The sequence below is a fragment of the Molossus molossus genome, unplaced genomic scaffold (assembly GCF_014108415.1).
Source record: "Molossus molossus isolate mMolMol1 unplaced genomic scaffold, mMolMol1.p scaffold_m16_p_1, whole genome shotgun sequence".
Classification (NCBI taxonomy): domain Eukaryota; kingdom Metazoa; phylum Chordata; class Mammalia; order Chiroptera; family Molossidae; genus Molossus; species Molossus molossus.
This window is the reverse complement of record NW_023425344.1, coordinates 82,907,030-82,927,297: the sequence shown is the minus strand read 5'-3', so window position 1 is coordinate 82,927,297 and position 20,268 is coordinate 82,907,030. Positions and strand designations below refer to the sequence as shown.

Genomic DNA, 20,268 nt, shown 5'->3' with positions numbered 1-20,268 from the left:
ACTTTTAAAATGCTTTTCTTTACAATAAAAAGAGTCAACAGATTTACAAAATTAGTTTTAGTTACATCAGGACATATACAAAGCAAAATAGAAGGGATTCAAAATAAAAGGGTTAAATCCCTGAAAAAGGATATATTTATGAACCTACAATTTTACATAAACACAGGCGACGTGTTGGCATAAGGAGAACATGAGCTGAAATATCCCTGATTTTTAGAACAAAAAGGTTGACGTTCAAGTTATACTTGCTAAGAAATCAAGTATTGGAGAAAAAGTATGCTGCTTAATTATAAAAAAGAAAGACTTGGGGAAAAAAATGATGGTACATGATGCTATAAGCTTTCACTCTCAGTTCAATATCCTATTGCCAAACTAGTGTTGAGGTATATGACAAGTAGGAACATCACTCAAACCTTTAATGAATTCTTAGCTCACATTATGTCATATTTGTAGCAGGTTGAGTAGCACCATCATGATGTGAATTCTGCTTCAAATCCATATATATATATATATATATATATATACACACATATATATATGTATATATTTAATTTTTTTACAGTACTAAAATACTAAAGCATTGCATTAAAAAACTTTTGTTTACAATTAATTTACTTACTATACATCTCTTTTACTTCTTCTTTATACAAATTAATGATTTAAAACCACCACAGCAAACCAGCTGCCTGTTTTCTTTTTTCCTTTTAATTAACAGATTCACATGGAACTAACCCTGTTTATTCATCTTATGCAAGCATCAGTTTGCTGGGTCTTCCTGGGAACGAGGACACTTAAGCTAAGAAATGACAACATCGCCATGTACAACGATCAACACAAAGGCAGATGGACATTCAGTTCGCCGAAGAGCACACAGATCCGTAAAATTGCTTTGCGGACATGAACAGCTTGGTTGAGTCTGTGGCACACAGTTAATCATTACTGCAGTCGATAGAAAATTCTTAAAACTACGTATTGAGCCACGAACTTGCCATATGATTTTGTATAAAACTTTTACAGTGTAGCATGTGAGATGAGCAACAGAAAACATGTTTTATGAATTAACGCATTCCCTTGAATCCAGTAAGCCCCCTTTTGGATTTAACTGGCTGTATCAAAAATGGACACATTGCTCATCAGCAGATGCATGGCTAAAAACAAAAATATTTTAAAAGTTTTCCTTTCCTTAAAAAAAAAAAAAAAAATCAACTTTTCATTATAAAATGAAAGTAAACTTTTTTTTCTTTTTTAAACGTCTCAGTACCTTAGCATTGTTCAAGTTATCAAAGCTTAGGTAGGCAAAGTGCTTCTAAGACACCATTTAAAATATTTATACATATACATGTATGTGCACATATACATATGTGTGTGTATATATATATGTACATATATAAGTTTATTGTCCTACAAGGACTTCACTGGATGAGCAAAATCCAGAACCTTTAAAATGTCCACATTTTAAAAACAGCATGTGTAAGAATAGCTAATTATAATAAAAACTTGAATGAAAAGGTACCCCTGTTATTCAAGGGCACTGGAGTTCACTGATAGCAACTGGATGATATAAAGGCATTACATTTTCAACTTTAAAAGACACCATTTTTTTTTTTAGCACCATTTCTTAGAACATCCAAACAAATTCAGTGTTTTGCTGTCTATTCATTTATCTTTCCTGTAGCTATTTTGATAAATAAAAGGTAAGATTACAGTAAAAACTGCATGTTAAAAAGCCATAATTTCAGTTATTCAGTACATCATGTTCAGCACCAGATGGTATTTAAGAATCCTGCCACTGTAATACTACAGTACTTGTTTGATTTGTGTCCATGACTATGCAAACTTTGTATTACTAGAAGTGGTCACAGATGCGTAGAGTTGTAAGGGGGGGGAAAAGTCCCATTTACATATCACATCGTCCAATAAGAGAACCAGTGTTTAAAAATGTAAATTGTGGAACACTCTCTTCCCCACCTTCGTTTTGCATAGAATGCTTTGGTCTTTTGCCTAGATGCCATCTGTGACCACTTTCGAGTCAGTGGAAATTAAGTGCTATGGTAAGATGACCTCTTTTTTTGCTGGTGAGCTGAGGTTCTTCCTACCACATTTGTCATGAATACTGTGTCCCTTCCCCTTGGCCCATGTCATGTGAACTATACTTTGGGCAGGTTGGTTGTGGTCTTTTCAAATGAGGTAACCAACACAAGGGGTGACATCATACATATCTGTTGTAAGGCCCTGTGACCCGAGTGAAGGCATATGGAGATGTATTTACTGTGGAGTCTGTGGTCACGGACATGGTCCTTTCGGTAAGGGACTTGATGAAGCGCAGGTAAGTGGGCTCGGAAGGTTCATGCGGCTCAGTGGGCTCCCGCTTCACTTTTTTGCCGTGGGTTTTCTGAGGCACATAATCCGGGCCGTACTTTTCACACTCTTCTTCTTTCTCGCGGGCTTTTTCTGCCATTTTGGCTTCCCAGAGTGCCAAGCCATGTTTTGGCTCATTCATGCTCTTGTGCTGGTAAAAGACGAGAGAGATCCTGGTGGGGTGGTTTCTGTTGGGGTTCTTGAGGGGCGTGGTGGCGTGAAGCTCGCGCTTTGCACACTCGATGAGGATTGACCCATGCGTTGGAGCCACCGCCACCCCCCCAATGTCAGGATCCAGGAAGTTCTGCTCACTGTCTGACCAGACCTCGTCGTTTTCCTCCGGAGCGGAAGGCTGCTTTTCCTGACCGCTCGCATCGTGCAATCGGTGTGAGCCTTCCTGGAGAGCCGCGGTTCTGTCGTGGTGAAGCCCCGGAAGCATCTTAGACAACCCATTAGCCGTGTGGGAAAGCATGTCATTCTCCTTGTTTTGGAGACGCAGGGCGTGGAAAGAGCTGCTGAACATGCTTGGAGCTGCGCTGTAGTTGTGGAGTATGTGAGAAGACGGGTGATGTCCACCGTTTTTATAGTCTATGTTTGGGCTGCTCAAATTGGGCGGTAGTCTAGAGGCGGCTCCCATGAAGTGGCCATCCATCTCATGCACGGAATAAGGAGGGAATGTCCCTATATGGTGTACATTTGGCCCAATAGTACAACTGCTGAAGGTATCTCCCTGCATATTTTGGTTTCCGTAACTTAAGTACTTGGAAGTAAAACTCTGGCTATTTCCAAACCTTGGCTGGTAAAGTGGATGGATGGGCGATAGGTTTAGTTTAGAGAGAGTGTCTTGGTTTGGATACCTATATATATCCATGGGCTGGGACTGGGGAGAGTAAGAACCCAGATACGAGGAGCAGTTGTCCATTGATACATTTCCATTGCACTGATATGATGGATATTGGTTATTCTGATTTAAAAGCCCAGGGTAGGGGTTCATGGGATTAGAAGAATTCAAATATGAACCCGCTGTCTGGGGTGAGGTGGAATAGAAGTTCATACAGTTGGCACTTCCATAAATATCTGAAGTGTGTGAAGAGCTTGGATAAGGACTAAGTGGATTGGGCCGTCTCATATATAGATTGGTGGATCCAGAAGAAGAGTAAGAGTTGACAGCCTCTGACTGATGGTTATTAGTCACGGGATGATGGGGCGGTGGCGGCTGCTGGGGCGGTGGCGGCTGCTGGGGTGGTGGCGGCTGCTGGGGCTGCTGGGGCGGCTGCTGGGGCTGCTGCGGCTGCTGCAGCTGCTGCGGCTGCGGAGGTTGCTTCTGTAGTTGTTGGGGTTGTGACTGGAGCTGGGGCTGCTGGGACAGCTGCATGACTGGTCCTGAAAGTCGCAAAAGTTTTGTGGACACAATAAGGAAAGAGCAGGGACAAGTATGCTTGATTATTATTTTACAAAAGCTAGTGAGGATGCTTAAATGCAGGTAAGAACCACCAGAAGGGTTATGCCACACCTGTCAAAGATAAGACTAATGATCACTGTTTGGCATGCTTTTTTTGGTCTAAAACATTGGAAATAAAGTGGTAGACCTCATAACAGTACCATCTGGTAAGTGGAGGTAAAGGTAATAAACATCCAAAAGACATTCCATTGAAAGCATCACGTTCCCTGGAGCCTCTGTACTTCTGACCATGCCAAACTCTCTAATGAAGTGCCCTGCCCCTCCACCCCAGGTCCCTGCCCTTCCTTAACACGGTCATCTCTTCCATGAGGAAGTAAGTCTTCTATGACCTCATCCAGGGCTTTTGCAGTACTCACTGCAAGCATAAGCCACATGAAGCAACAGTCACAACGTATTGTAATTATCCATTTTTAGTCTCCTCTTTACCCTCCTGAAAAGGAATTCCTTGTGGTAAGGGATCATGCCTTATTTTACTTTATTTCTCCATTGTCTGGCATGCAATGAAATTGGTTAAATAGCTCAAATGAGGTAGTATAAGATCTGTTACGAAAGATGCAGCCATGCTGTGAGGAAAAGAATGACATTCATTTAAACACCCAAAGCATCTTTTATAACACACAAACCCATTTCATTTGCTTGCTTCGGAGAGAGGAAGTCTACAGAGTTATAGATAAAAACCTTACTGCAACTTTCAGCTTCGCAAGTGACACTTTAAAAAGTCATACTTTTGTGTCATGACTTCACTTGAGAGTCTTCTGAGATCAGAGCAAATGGCAGCCCTGACAAGTGAGACCCTTATTACAGCAACCAGCTAGAAGGGACTAGAAGCCAAGTTCTCTGTGCTTACACTTTAAAGCTGACTTAAAGGCCCTGGCCAGTTTGGCTCAGTGGTTGGAGCGTCAGCCTGAGGTCCGGAGAGACCTGGGTTCGGTTCCCGCTAAGGGCACGTGCTTCGGTTGCAGTTTGTCCCTGGCCCTGGTTGGTCATGCGGGTGGCGGCCACTCGATGTGTCCCTTCACATCGATGTTTCTCTCTCTCTCTCCCTTTCTCTCTCTCCCTCCCACTCTGTCTGTACAAAAAATGGAAAAATATCCTCGGGTGAGGATAAAAACAAACAAACAAAAAAAAGCTGACTTAAAGGAGACATCATGGACTTCTCTTAGTGTGAGTCAACCAATATTAAGCATCTTTTGCATATTATTCTAAATTATGTGGTTTCTTTGAGATTCAACATGAATCACAGGAAAATCTGACTTTGTGATGTGAAGTTTGGTTCTAAATAAAGTGGTTCACTAAACTTAAAAGATAACAGTTTTCAACCTGGCCAGTTTTGCCCAGTGGTTAGAGCGTCGGCCCATGGACCAGAGAGTTTTGGGTTCAGTTCCCACTAAGGGCACGTACCTCGGTTGCAGTTTGTCCCTGGCCCTGGTTGGGATCATGTGGGTGGCAACCACTCGATGTGTTTCTCTCACATCAATGTTTCTCTCTCTTCCTCCCTTTCTCCCTCCTGCTCTATCTAAAGATACATGCAAAATGTCCTTGGGTAAGGATAAAAAAAGATATACATTTTTCTCTTATTAATTGCCAGGCCAATACCATCTCTATGATTTGGATATGGACATGGATTACATTGTTGTATTATTTTTTTACACTATTCACTGCAGACATAAAGCAAGGGGCTTTGCAAGGAAAATATCAACTTAGTCTTGATAAGGCATGCTCTACTGCTACTGCTATAGATATGAGCTGTTGTGATGCGGCAAAGCTTTGTAAGAACTTCATGTGGACCCACCTCCTAAACCTCAGACTCAATATGGCTAAGGAAAGGTATCTTACTCTCCTGCCCCTACCCCCAAGAATCCTGTTTCCAAACGTATCTCAATAAATTGTACTGTTTTAGTTACCTAGGCTTAAAACTTTGGAGACATCCTTACATTTTTCTTCTCTTCCTCCCAATGTTTTGCCACTAGTGTACTGATATTCATTTTGGAAGAATTCACTTCCAACATTTTTTGCTATATCTTCATTGTGACCACCAACATTCAAGCTCTTATCACCTCCCTCCTGGTTTATTGCTTCTGTCTCTAAACCATGAGCTCCTTTACCTTGAATGTGGCCTACCTGCCACCACTAGAGCAACACTAATTTCACCCTGTCACTTACCTATCAGAAGACTCTGCCGCTTATCACAGAGTGAAATCCAAATTTCCCATCAAGTTGGGGTTGATGGTGCAGTAGCTCAGCTCCATCTCCAGGAGCAAAGCCTGGCCCTGCTACTTTAGAGAAGATTCTGGTACAGAACTAAGACCACGATTAAATGTAACCTTCCAGAATTAACAATGTTCATTTTTAGGTATCCTATAACATACATCTACGAGGCTCCCCATTAAATTTACCTGCCAACTGTTTAGCCTGAGTTGCATTTTCATTCTGCTTTGTACGGGATGGGGCGGACTTGTCCTTTTCGTTCTTATTTGCACTGCTCTCCAGAGAAAAAAGCTTTTCAGCTGCAGCTTTCTTGGCTTCTAGTTTCCTTTGTCGGCACGTCTTCACTGGCTCTGCCAACATCCTGACTTTCCGCCGAAAAGAACTCAGCACCTGAATAGCACCATTTCGTTTCTTCTCCTCCTGCGCTTCCACACTCCCAAACTCATCCACATCAGAGACTTTGTAAAGGGGCAGAACGTGGAGCTGCTCATCCTCAGGTTTCCCTCCAACTCCTCGATTGTCTTCTCTAGTGAGGGTGCACACCTAGTAGGAAAATGAGACAGTGCAGAGCCTGAGCTTCAGTCCAGAACAAAAGTGCGTGCGTGCGTGCGTGTGTGTGTCTTGCTCTCAGTATTTAGATTTGTGGTGGTGGCCTACTGGATCAGATCAGTGACCATAAAATCATGTTTGTCTATTATGAGTAAAGACAGTATCAAAATGGTACAGGTGGATAGACAAGTTCATACTGACCTTCTTTTGTGTGTGTCTTTCAGGAACTATTACCTCTGGTGACTGTTCTTCCCACATATTTCTGACTCTAAGAGAAGCAGCAATGATCCTACCCAAATGAAGCATGCTGTGCTGGACGGGAAGCCTCTTCAGAGAGAGGCCCCAAGTCTGTTCTTCCAAATGACTTTCTCTGCTTCTGGCAGATCACATTCGCCTCATCTCATACTTCTGTACGCAAAGAAATGTCCCATCTTTCCCCATATCTGATTCTAACTCTCCTTCATGGTATTTAAAACATTTCCACAAGATACCAAAGTGAAATCTAAATAATGTAAAATTGAACATTTGGGTGATCTATCGTACATGTAACTTAATATTCTTTTTACCTTCTTTTTCTCTCCTCTGTACTGTTAAATCTAACTCCTTGTTTCTCTTCTCATTTCTTTTCTGAGATATCACTACATACAAGGGGATACTCCAAAAAGGAAAACAAAGCTACTTCTGTTCATTTCATGGTACTTTTGTCTTCTGTTAGCCACAATCATATTGTTTTTGATGAAGCATTACTGTTGATTTCAAAACACTAGCTTTAAGCCCTGGCCAGTTTGGCTCAGCCGTTGAAGCAGAAAGTCCTGTGGACCAGAAAGTCCTACCAGTTTGGCTCAGCCGTTGAAGCAGAAAGTCCTGTGGACCAGAAAGTCCTAGGTTCGGTTCCCGGTAGGGGCGCGTACCAAAAAAAAAATACTAGCTTTTAGTCTTTAGTGTTTTTTGATTAGTGGAGACAGTGTTACTATGGTTATTTAAAACCCAAGGAAATATAAAATCACTGGGAACTACTCTTGAAAGGAATGTGAGCATGATGATAACAGACTTACTTTCATAAAAAAGTTTAACATGAGAGAGTATTAAAATGAGATTTTCACCTCCTACATATAAAAACCTCTGAGTACGTGCCACCCCTTCCCACATACATTCCTGCTTAGTCTTATCTGGTGCTTCTATTTTACTTCACAGCACCTGTGACCTGTCAGGCAAATCCCCCTTCATTCAAAATACCTTCCTCATCCTCTGCCCACCCTCCTGCACCTGCCGGGTGAAACGGGTTGTCTTCAGGACCCTATGTGCTTCTCCTCCCAGAGTCTAGCCTGGCCTCCTCGTACTGAGCAGGGGTTCAGAACATGATCAGCGATGATTTCAGACACCGTGGATGATAAGCTTTGTATTTGTTCTCTTGGGTCAGATGCCAGCAAACTGGGGGCTGTGGCCGATCTGCCTCACAGCCTGTTTTTATATGACCAGTGAACTTTAAGAATGATTTTTGCATTTTTATAGGATTTTTTAAATTAAAAAGCCCCAACCAAAGAATGTGCCCAATGAAAACCCTGCATGGCCTTTTACGAAGCCGAAAATATTTACTCTCTTGCTGTTAATAGAAAAGTTTTCCAAACCCTGCTCTAGACCATGAAACCAGTACTTTCTCTGCTTCCCAGCGAAAACTTTGCACCAGCTTCCTCAAGGGACTTCCACCATCCCTCTACCTCCCGGAATTCTTTTCCACCCTGGAATAACTTTAGTGCTGGTCTTCTGTGTTTTGTTTGAAGTCTCATTGGTCATCTTCCTTAATTATAACTATATCCATGTTGATGACTCAGGTGGATTAATGCATAATTTATTCCCCTGAACTTTCTCATTCTTCATCTCCACTCCGGATCCTCTCTCTACAGGCAAACCCACACCTTGGACTTTGTCAGTATGGAAAGCTGCCTCACCCTCAGACTGGACGTATGTTCTCCCTTTACCACAGCCTCCAATTATAAGGCCCAATGCATTTCACCCACGGGAGTACGTAGTTCTCGTGGGCTCTTTTTCACTTTGAATCTTCTATAGTCGTTACTGGGACAGTGACGATGTGTTTTCATCTACACTTCTCTGCAAGGTGAACTGGGACCTTGGCTTGTTGCTTAACTGATTATAACCTACCCGCTATCTGACACTTAATTTTTAAAGATTTTTCTGGCAGCCAATTGTAGCTGGCAACGTGTAGTCACTGGTTGAGATTAGCACCAAGAATTTCCATGATTTTCATGCGCTTGTCAACACAGTTTTCCACGAGCGTGCCAACCTGTTACAAGGGTACCAGTTATGCCAAACAATTGTGCAACCGCAGTTCATTCATGAAAACACCGCCGTGCAGCGTGACACCTGTGGAGATGTCACTCTCCCAGAGGCTGCCAACTGCCAGCCCCTCTGCTCCTACGGGGCGTGCTGCTTGCCTGTCCTCAGCCGGACTTACCAAGGTGCTGCCATTCTGCATGTTGTGCAAGTCTCTGTGGGCATGAGCACAGAAGTCCAAACACGCAGTGACCCCTGAGAATGGACGGCCTTCCTTCAGACCCAGGCGGCACTCTGGCGCTCTGTGTTCATATTCAATCTGAAACATAAAAGCACGAGCGTCAGTGGGAGGTACTTAGGCAGGCATGTGACAAAAAAGTACAACACTTTGGCACTATTAGGGCCCAAAAGACGCCTAAATATTTAGAGCTTTTAGAAATGTTTCATACTTTTTTTCCAAAAACACAACAGAATGACACGTAATAAAGAAAACACCTTGACATGGTCAAGTTTTAATTTGACAGTGTTATTGAGGTATAACTGACATACATTAAACAGAGTATATTTAAAGTGTACTATCTGCTATGTTTTCACATATGTATACATAAAACCATTGCCACAATCAAAATGATGTACACAGCCGTCACTCCCAAGTTTCCTCACACCCCTTTATAATTCACGCCTCCCTTCTGTTTCTGTCACTACTGATTGGTTTGCATTTTCTAGAATTTTATATAAATGGATCCATTTTGAGTTCATTTTTATATATGGTATGAGGTGAAGAGTCAAGGCTAATTTCCCCCCACATGGCTATTCAACTTTGCAAACACCACTGCATAAAAACATTGTCCTTTCCCCACTGAACTGTTTTTCTTGAAAACTGACCAGACATGTCAGATCTACTTTGGGACTCTCTCATGTTTGGGGTGTGTGTGTACCAATACCAACTGTCCTGATTACTAATAAATGTAGATTTTTAGTAAATCTTGAAATCAAACTATAACTCTTTAAATTCTGTTCTTTAAAAATAACTCTTTGACCATTCCAGGTCCTCTGCATTTCGCTCTCTATATTTAGAATCACCTTGTCAGTATCTCAGAATACCTGGTAAGATTTCAATAGGTTATGTATTGAATTCCTTTGCATTGGTTAATTTGGGGACAACTGACATCTTTTTTTGTATCCTCAACCGAGGACATTTTTTGCATTTATCTTCAGATAGAGCGGGAGGAAGAGAGGGGGGAAGAGAGGAGAGAAACATCAATGTGAGAGAGACACATCAACTGGTTGCCACCCACATGACCCCAACAGGGGCCAGGGAAAAACTGCAACTGAGGTACATGCCCTTAGCAGGGAACGAACCCAGGACTCTCCGGCCTGTGGGCTGACGCTCTAATCGCTGAGCCAAATCGGCCAGGGGAACAACTGACATCTTAATATCATCTTTGTGATCCATGAACATGATATATCTCTTCAGTTATTTAGGTCTTCTATAATTTCTCTCAGCAATGTTTTATAGTTTTAGCGTACAGGTCTTATGTTTTTGTGTACTATATGCCTAAGAATTTCATATTTTGATGCTATTTTAATTGCTATAGGTTTTCATTTCAATTTTTGTTTATTGCTAGTATTAGAAATACAATTGATCCTTGTGTTTTGCAACTTTGCTTATCCATTTTTTTCTAGGAGTTTTTATTTATTTATTTATTTATTTATTTATTTATTATTTTGTAGATTCTTTGGGCCTTTCTATGTAGATAAGCATGCTGTCTGAAAATAAAAACAGTTTCATTTCTTCCTATCCAATCTGCATTATTTTCTTTTTCTTTACTATTGCACTGTCTAATATTTTCAATTAGTTGTTAAATAGAAGTGGTGAGAATGAAATCCTTGTCTTATTCCTAATCTTAGGGGTAAAATGTTCAGTCTTTCACCATTAAATATGATATTAGTTGTAGGTTTTTGATCTATGCCCTTTATTAGGCTAAGTTCCTTTCTATGGATGTTGAATTTTATCAAATTTTTTTTTCTCTGTCTATTGAGAAAAATCATCTGTTTTCCATTATGTTAGCTAATATGATGAGTCGTACTGATTGATTTTTTGAATATTATATGAACCAATAAAATAAACTCCATTTGGTCATGATATAGTATTCCTTTTACACATTGTTAAATCTAAGTTGTTAGACGTTAGTTAAGAATTTTCATATAAATATTTATGAAGAACATTTGCCTATAGCTTTCTTTTTCTTTAATGCCTTTGTCTGGTTCTAGTATTCTAGTATCAGAACATGTCTAGCCTCCATAGAATGAGTTGAGATTTACTCCTTTTTTTTCTAGAAGCATTTCCACTGAGTTGTTGTTAATTTGCTCCTTAATGTGTCAAATTTGGAAGGAGAATCATCTGGACCTGGAATTTTCAGAAAAGTTTTTAACTACAAATTCAATTTCTTAGCAGATATAAAACTATTCATGAGATTTAGTTTTTCATTAGTAAGCTTTGGTAATGTGTATTTTTCAAGGACTTTGCCCATTTCATCTAAGTTGTCGAACTCATTGGCATAAAGTTTTAATAACTTGTCTTTATTATTCTTTTAATGGCTGTAGGATCTGAAGTGATGCCTCACTTCTAGTTCTTGATATTGGCAATTTGTCCCTCTCATTTTTTCCTGATCAAATTGACTCAAAGTACCAGTTTTTGGTTTCCCTGATTTATTCTCTTGTTCTCTTTATTCTATTTCACTGATTTCTATTTTCTCTAGTGTTTCCTTTCTTTTGCTGTTTAGGGCTAAAATTGCTCTCTTAAGCTAGGTTTATAGGGTAGAAGCATACATCATTGATTTGAAACTTCATGCTCTTCCAATGTAAGTGTTCAATGCTATAAATGTCTCTCTAAGCAAGGCTTTATAGCTACATCCCACAAATTTTAACATCACATCTTAACTTGCATTTACTTTGAAATAGTTTCTAATTTCCTTTGTAATTGATTCTTTGGCCCATATGTCATTTAGAAATACATTATGTTTCCAGATATTTAGGGATTTTGTAAGTATCTTTCTGGTACAGATTTTAATTTAATTGGCTTTAATTTAGTGGCTGCTTGCTTTAAGGTTTACGGCATACTCTTTAATTTACCACAGACTACATTCAAGTAATATCATACCACTCCATATATAAGAACCTTATAACAGCATACAGTAGTCTCCCTTTATCTGCAATTTTGTTTTCCATAGTTTCTGTTAGTCATGGTCAACCATGATCTGAAAATATTAAATAAGTTCCAGAAATAAACAATTTATATGTTTGAAATTGTACACCTTTCTGAGTATCGTGATGAAATCTTGCACCAACTTGCTTAGTCCCACCCAAGTCATGAATCTTCCCTTTGTCCAGCATCTCCTGATGTATGTGCCACCCTACCCACCCATTAATTACTTAGTATCCATGATGCTATCAGGTTGACTGTGTGGTATCCCAGTGCTTCTGTTCAAGTCAGTCTAATTTTACTTAATAATGGCCCTGAAACGCATGAATGGTAATGCTGGTAATTTGGAAATGCCAAAGAGAAGCCATAAACTGCTCTCTTTAAGTGAAAAGGTGAGTATAATCAATATGATCTTTTGCAAGAGACCATATTCACATATCTTATTACAATATATTGTTATAATTGTTCTATTTTATTAGTTGTTGTTACTCTCTTTCTGTGTCTAACTTATAAATTTAACTTTGTCATAGGTATGTATGTATGGGAAAAAATAGTATATGCAGGGCTCAGTGCTATCCAGTTTCAGGCATCCTCGGGGAGTATCAGAATGTATTCCCTACAGATTGGGGCACAAGGCTGGGACTACTGCACTTCCAATTACCAAGCCTCTGTGCTAATTCTACATGTTATAAACCTCAAAGTATTGTTAATACATTTTCTAATTAGCAATTTACCTTATTTTTTTTTTTTAACATCTTTTTACTCATATATATACTATTTGTGATATTTTTATTTCTTTTTTGTTAATCCAGATTTCTGTCTGGTTATCATTTTCTTTTTACCAGACAGCTTCCTTGAACATTTTGGAAGTGTTAGTCTGCTGGTGGTAAATTATTTCAGCTTTTGTCTGAAAAAAATTCTTTATTTTGCCTTTACTTGTAAGAGTTGTTTTCATGGGTTTTCTAAGTTGACAGTTTTATTTTTTATTCAGTACTTTAAAGATATTTCTCCTCTATCTTCTTTCCTGCATTTTCTTTCTGACGTGAAGTCCCCTGTGTTTATTATTATTTTCCTCATTCGATGTAATATGTTGTCTTTTTTCTTCCATCTGCTTTTCACATTTTTCTCTTTATCACTGACTAAGCAAACTGATTTCCATGTATCTTTTATGTAGTTTATTTCATGTCTTTTTTCCACCTCTATTAGGGGCTTGCTGAGCTTCTAGCATCAGTGGGTTTATGGTTTTGAACAAATTTGAAAAAAAAAAGAGAGGTATTATTTATTTAAATATTTTTCTGTACCCTACCTCCTTCTCAAACTCTAGTTACATATATATTATTGTAATAACTAGTTTAATCAATAATAGGTCATCAATCTATTGATTTCATTTCCAGTTTTGTTTTTCTCTCTTTATTTCACATTAGAATTTTTCTATTGCTATGTACTCCAGTCCACTAATCTGCTGTTGATTCCATCTAGTAAATTTTTTTATCCAGACATCATATTGTTTTCATATTTAGTGTGGGTCTATTTGATATCTTCTTAGCTTTATCTTGCTCATACTTTCATCTGCTGTCTTGAGCCAATGGAACGTATATATGATAGGTATTTTAATGTCCTTGTCTAAATATTATCATGTCATTGTTTGAATTATTCTATTGAGTGCCTTTTCCTCATCCTCATTATGGGTCAGTTTTTGTTTCTTTGTATGCCTAATAATTTTTGATGAGATGCTAGATATGCTAAATTTTACCTCGTTTTAGGGATTATTTTTTAAAGTCTTTGTTCTAGGATGCTGTTATTTGGAATGAGTTTGATGCTTTCAAGTCTTGATTTTAAACATCTTTAGATGGGACCAGAATAGCCACATCTACTTTTGCTGCCATAAGATTCTGAATATGCTCTTTACCATTTTCTATTTTAATAGGTCTTTTCCTTCTGAATGGTATTAGCAATAAGTTTCAGGTTCCAAGGGATTATTCTGCCTGCTCCTTTTGATGGTTCTTCCTACAGCCTTGGTAATCTCTTTACATGCACTGTTCAGTTCTTAGCTGGATTCAACCAGAACCCTCTACAGATGTCAGGAGCTTTTCTCAACGATGCTCTCTCCTCCCTGGTACACTGAATTGTGAATTCTATGACCTCACTTCCCCATATTCTGAGCTTCATCTCATTAATGCATAGATAACCCTGGATTCTCCTCCTGGCCCTGGAGCCAACGTGCTCTTCAGGAAATGTTACAATAATCATAGGTTCACCTTTTTTAAAAAAAAATTCAATTTATTGGGGTGACATTGGTTTGCAAAGCCATACAGGTCTCAAGCGTACAACTCAATAAAACATCACTGGTACACTGCATCATGCATTCATTGCCCCAAGCAAAGTCTCTTGCCATCCCAATGCCCCCCACCTCCCATTTTCCCTCCCCCCCTTTCCCTCTGGCTATCATCACACTGTTGTCTGTGTCCATGTGATAGGTTCACCTTTTCCATTTCTCTTTCTCTGATATTACTAGCTTCTGCTTTTTCTTCTATGTATTAAAACATTATTTCATATATTTTTTGTCATTTTACTGTGTAAAAAGTAAATCCAGTCCTGTAAATCCATCATGGCTAGAAGTTGAATTCATAGCATGATGTTGTTGATGGCTTGAATATTATTTACTACTGGGTTCACATAATATATTTTTGCATTGAGACTCATGACTTTGGCCAAAGGGAAGTGAAGGTGTGTACCCCTTTATTTCATAGCTGTGTGGTTTGTGACTGTCAGTCCAAGCTGTGGTATAGAAAATCGAGTTGGTCATTAGATAGACTTATGCCATCTTGTAAAAAATACCATGCTCTGGTTTGTGAATGAATTACTGAAAATTAATCTCCATGTCTGGAAGACAATTTTAAGAGCATGGCTTTCTGATGATATCAAAGCTATACTATTCAATGTGGTAGCCACTAACTACACGTGGCTACTTAAATTTGAATTAATAAAAATTCATTAATGCAATTGCACTAGCCACATATCAAGTGTTCAGTAACCACATGTGACTAGCAGCTACTGTACTGAATAACACAGACAGACTGTCGTAGAAGGCTCTCTTGGATAGCACTCGTCTAAAATGTCATCTCTACATATGATGAAAACATGATTTTGAGATGTGCTAATTCAGGCCTAAAACTTAATATTAAGACAACCATAGAAAAGATTGAGTAAATATAAATCTAGTGGGTAAATATGAAGAAAGAATATTTAAATTGAGAATAATTATGTTCTAATTCCATGGAGTTGACAGAAGAAATGCTTTGAAGATCCAGTGAAGCTTAACTTGAGCAACAAGACTTTACTACGAAAACAAGGAATAAAGCAAGGAAACACATTCAGATATGAGAAATAAAGATAATATATTCAGTTGGGCGAAGCAGGCAAAGATCAACTGGTAGGTTTTGACAGCACCCATAAACTCAAAACATCTTCCCATTTACGTGTGGAAAAATCACATGGCTGTTTTTCGATCTCTAAGCCATGTTAAGAAATACAGATAAACATTACCAATAGTACCTATCATGCAATATAAAAAACACCTTATTCATTCACAGACATTAACTGAATTAATTTATAGAGATTTTACTTTTTTTTTAATGTATGAATATATGTAGTATTTAAATTTTATTTCATTGTGGTAGGAACACTTAATATGAAATCTACCCTTCTAACAAAATGTTAAGTGCACATTATTGACTATAGGTATAAATGTTGTACAACAGACTCTATAGCTTGCTTATTCATCTTGTTTAACTGAAACTTGATGCCCATTCAATATAAATATTGAAACACAGCTCAGGAGTTCTATATATAATCATCTGGTGATAACTTAAAAATGTTGAGTACCTTCATATTTTAGGTACTCCTGTGTTCAGAAAATGCATGAAATACTTCAGAGAAAATGTAGTAGGGTAGAATATAAATGCTTAGAAAATCAGGTGTGTATGAGACAAGTCTATAATGAAAATCAAAGGAGTAAAAGGCACATCAATGTTTTGTTATTCTGTCCCTTTCCTAAGCTAAAATCATTTGATTAATAGCACCTAAAAGATTATTCAACAGAAAGTGGTCAAACTTGAAATCTAGCAACATAGATTCAATTCGTGTTCTTTTGTTTTATAGCTTGATTTGCTGTGTTTCTCACCCAGAATTATTTTTCAACAGTACCAAAGCATCACTTCAACTTTCCTGTGATACTCACTAAAATGGGTAAGGCTGTAAAATAATAGTTTTAATACCATTATCATAAACAGCATTTAAAATACTTTTCATAGACTTTCATATACATTTCTAAAATCCTAAATTATGGCACAAAACAACTTATAAACAGGCCAGCATTATTTAATTTGCTTCCTTTGCTCCCACTTAAAAAAAAAAAGTTAAAGTTTAGGGAAAGTGTTAAAATGCACAATGGAAACAAAAGTAGCCAAAACATTTATTAGGATTGGTCCTCTGTCTGTCTCTGCTATTAAACTAATAGAATCCCATTAGTTGTTAATGTTAATGAAATGTTTGCCAATGTACTGCTACACTTCCTTCATACTTAGTCATACCCTTTTCTGCTGTGTACTTCGCTCCATACCTTCCTATGACCTCCAGCATTCCTCCATCTATATCTCCCTCTGTCCCCTAAATCTTGAACCTCTCCCACTCCACTGCTCCTACCCCAAGCACTTACTTCACTGTTTCTCTTCTTCCACTTACCTATGAAATGTTGATGTGCTCCAGAATCCCAACACTGCAATTAGCCCCTCTCCTCTTTATAATCTCTGCTCTGAAAAATAGGCATTCATGCCTATGTGTTCAACTTCAATTACTTCCTCCTGCATTTTTGATAATTCCCAAACATACTAGCCTGTATTTTCTTTTCCTTTTCCAGATAATTATCCCAGAAGTATATAAAACCTAGCATGTCCAAAATGAAATTTATCATCTTCCCATCCTCTCCCCCAAACTTACTTTTCCTCACTGATTTCTGGTAATAGTGAATAGAACTACCTGTTCAAGCCAGAAATTTGGTGGATCCTCAAATTCTCTTTTGTCCATCCTCAAATTCAATTGACCACTAAATTCTGTAAGTTCCACTTTAAATATTTCACATGTTTATTTCCTTTTCTGTATCATAACTGCCATTTTTTTTTTAAACGTAGAACCTTATCATCTCTTGCCCAGTGATTGTAATAGATTACTTCTGCTACAGTTTTATCTTCCACTGAAGAAGTGTGTGCATTCTTCTATCCCAGCTGTTAGTGTATTATTCTGCAATTGCTATTTTACATATCTATATCTCTTTTAGAGAAGAAATTTCTTAAAGACAGAAAACCTACATTGCTTGTATTTGTGTTCACAGAGACGAAACACAGTGTCTGGTTTGTAACAGGTTTTCATTTAATGCTTTTGTTTTTGATATTATTGAAACAGGAAAGACTTATAGTCTTTTGCCTCCTACATGAGTATTTCTGAACAAATATTTTAGAAAACCTAGCCCCCAGAATAATATGCTACGTGAAATAAGCCAGTCAGAGAAAGACAAGTGCCATATGATTTCACTCATATGTGGAAGCTAATGAACAAAATAAACTAACAAAGTAGAGACAGACTCATGGATACAGTGATACCTCGGTTCTCGAACATAATTCATTCCAGGAGGACGGTCAAGAACCGAATTGTTCGAGAACCGAAGCAATGAAACCCAATAGGAAAGCGTGACTCCACAAAGCGTGACTCTCTCTCTGCACTCACACTGATGACGCAAGCAAGGCGTGCTGGACCGAATGAACGCCATTCGGCTCCACTCGGCTCATCTCGGAAGTTCGAGTTCCAAATATTTGTTCGGATTCCGAGACAAAAGTTTCTCGAATCTCCTGGTCGAATACCGATTTGGTCGAAAACCGAGGCGTTCGAGAACCGAGGTATCACTGTAAACTAACAAAGTAGAGACAGACTCATGGATACAGAGAACAGACTGACAGCTGTCAGAGGGGAGGGGGTTGGGGCTGGGTGAGAAGGGTAAAGAAATTAAGCAAAGAAAAAAGAAAGACTCAGGGACACAGACAATAGTATGGTGATTGCCAGAGGGAAGGGAGTGGGGTGGGAAGAGGTAGAAAAGATAAAGGAGGGATAAATAGTGATGGAAGGAGACTTGACTTATTGTGGTAAATACAATACAATATACAGATGATGTGTTGTAGAATTGTACACCTGAAACCTATATAATTTTATTAACCAAGATCACCTCAATAAATTTAATAAAAAAGAGAAAACCTAGCTTTGTAAATAGGTACAGTGAAGAATATACTTATCAAATAGGAAGAACTTGTTTTTGTTTGGTTCATGGAGCCAAGGCCAGAATAAAGAGGACCTAGCAAAAACTGGTGTATCTGGACGTTTACAAAGTAGTGCACCCATAGCTCTATATGCAAAGACTTTCTGTGAAAACAGTTATGACGTGGCTGAACCTACAACTTGGGCCACAGAATTTTAATCAAAGTCTGCTTACAGAGTCAAAATTATTCCTATGAGAATTAGATTAGTAGATTGTGAACCTCAAATGCTCATGATATTTACATATTGAGAGCCCAAAATGCTGTAGTTTTTGTTCACCAGAAACAGAACGCTGCAGTGACTTCAACAATTAGAGAAAAAGAAAGATTAAAAAAAAAATCATTGCTTCAACAATACTTTTGGAGTAGGCAGGTAGGTCATCAATAATAAGTAAATGGTTTCAATCACTGTCAATTATTTAAACTCACCTGATTATTATATGCATCAGGTGCAAGCTTCTTGTATGTTGGTGCCATAAGAGTAGACAGGTTTTGCAAATGAGACTCCAGTTTCTCTTCCTGTGTAAAATGAATAAGTCTACATATTAAATTCTAAATTTATTCTCTTTGTCTACGAGAGAGACTATCACTTAGATTGCCCTCTATCTTAGATCCAAATCACTACATAATATTCTTCTTACTAAATAACTAAAGGATCTTACCATGACTATTTCTAAGTGAAAATAAAGAGCATATATAACCTAGCTTTGTATGTGCTATTAAAAATCTAGTTCTTCAGTATTTTCATAAGATTAATCAACTTTCTACTTTGTGTGCAGATACTTGGTGTTTTATAAACAGAAGCCAGTGCAGGTAGTAGGGTTAGAAGAATGAAACTCTATGGCCTTAAAGAGGTCACATGCCCTACTCTCTTTCCAATTAGCTGCCAAGGAAGATGGGCTATTAAAATGCTTTGTTTGATTTAATTTGTCTATTTCTAATCTCTGTACTTTTAAATATGTATTAAAACAGCATTTCAAAATTCTAAAGGATCTCCTAATATAACAAAATTTACTTGATGCTTTAAACCTGAATAAAAGTTTCAGAACTAGAGTGTGGTATATATGAAGAACTTTGTAATTTTACTTAAAAGGAGAAATGTTCAGTTATACCACCCCACTCCCACCAAAGAACAAATTTTTTGAAGTAATATGGGTTTTAAAACTGTAGGTGATAATACTCAATTGTTCTATTCATATGTAGAAGTTCTCTTTTCATATTGATATTTCTCTTAAAATTTTGGGAGATGTAAGCACCAGGCAGAGATGCACTTATTTACATTTTAGAAGGGGGAGAGGTTTCTGAAGGGAGCTCTCTGACCTAACTGAGGGAGGATGTTACTAGCCATTCCCTGGATTTGGTTGACATGAAACCTGGCCAGAGTGACCAACATTTATGAAATAGTGGAGAAATAGCTCTCCAGTGGGGGAAATGAAAGTGGCTGGATGCCTGCAACATTGCTGCTCTTCATTAGGCTTAAATATTCATTTTTTTCTTATGAAAAAGGGACATCTAAAACATTTAAGTAATACTGTCTATTAAAAATATGACCTATGAAAAAATTATATAATTTAAAGTTTTTGCCCTTTATTAAACTTCCACTTATTATTATAGTCATAAATAATAAAGTTAACACATTTTTCATTTACAAAGACATACCAATATTATAATATCCATACTATAACTATATATTTCAATTGCACTTAAAATTTGAAAGATAATTATGAGGTGCGCAGAATAACTAAAAATTTGGTTGTATCTAAATGCTAAATATACTGAGGTTTTCTGATTATTCCATTAGCATATTCTAGAACACAAGCAGCCCAAAAGTT

General features: G+C 38.0%; 1 protein-coding gene across 3 annotated transcripts in view; it reads right to left on the bottom strand.

Moving 5' to 3' along the window:
- Positions 1 to 585: 585 nt before the first annotated feature.
- TET2 (tet methylcytosine dioxygenase 2) overlaps positions 586 to 20,268 on the bottom strand; it is a 127,307-nt gene continuing 107,624 nt past the window's right edge. For 2 of the 3 annotated variants that reach the window (XM_036253233.1, XM_036253234.1), the window contains 4 exons: positions 18,866 to 18,955; positions 9,051 to 9,188; positions 6,217 to 6,571; positions 586 to 3,741 (listed from right to left, as the gene is read on the bottom strand). In XM_036253233.1, coding sequence (XP_036109126.1) covers positions 2,210 to 3,741; positions 6,217 to 6,571; positions 9,051 to 9,188; positions 18,866 to 18,955 — 2,115 coding nt within the window. In that variant the 3' untranslated portion in view covers positions 586 to 2,209. Of the gene's footprint in view, positions 3,742 to 6,216; positions 6,572 to 9,050; positions 9,189 to 18,865; positions 18,956 to 20,268 lie in introns of those variants that run through there. The other variant, XR_004958479.1, reaches the window with a different exon arrangement.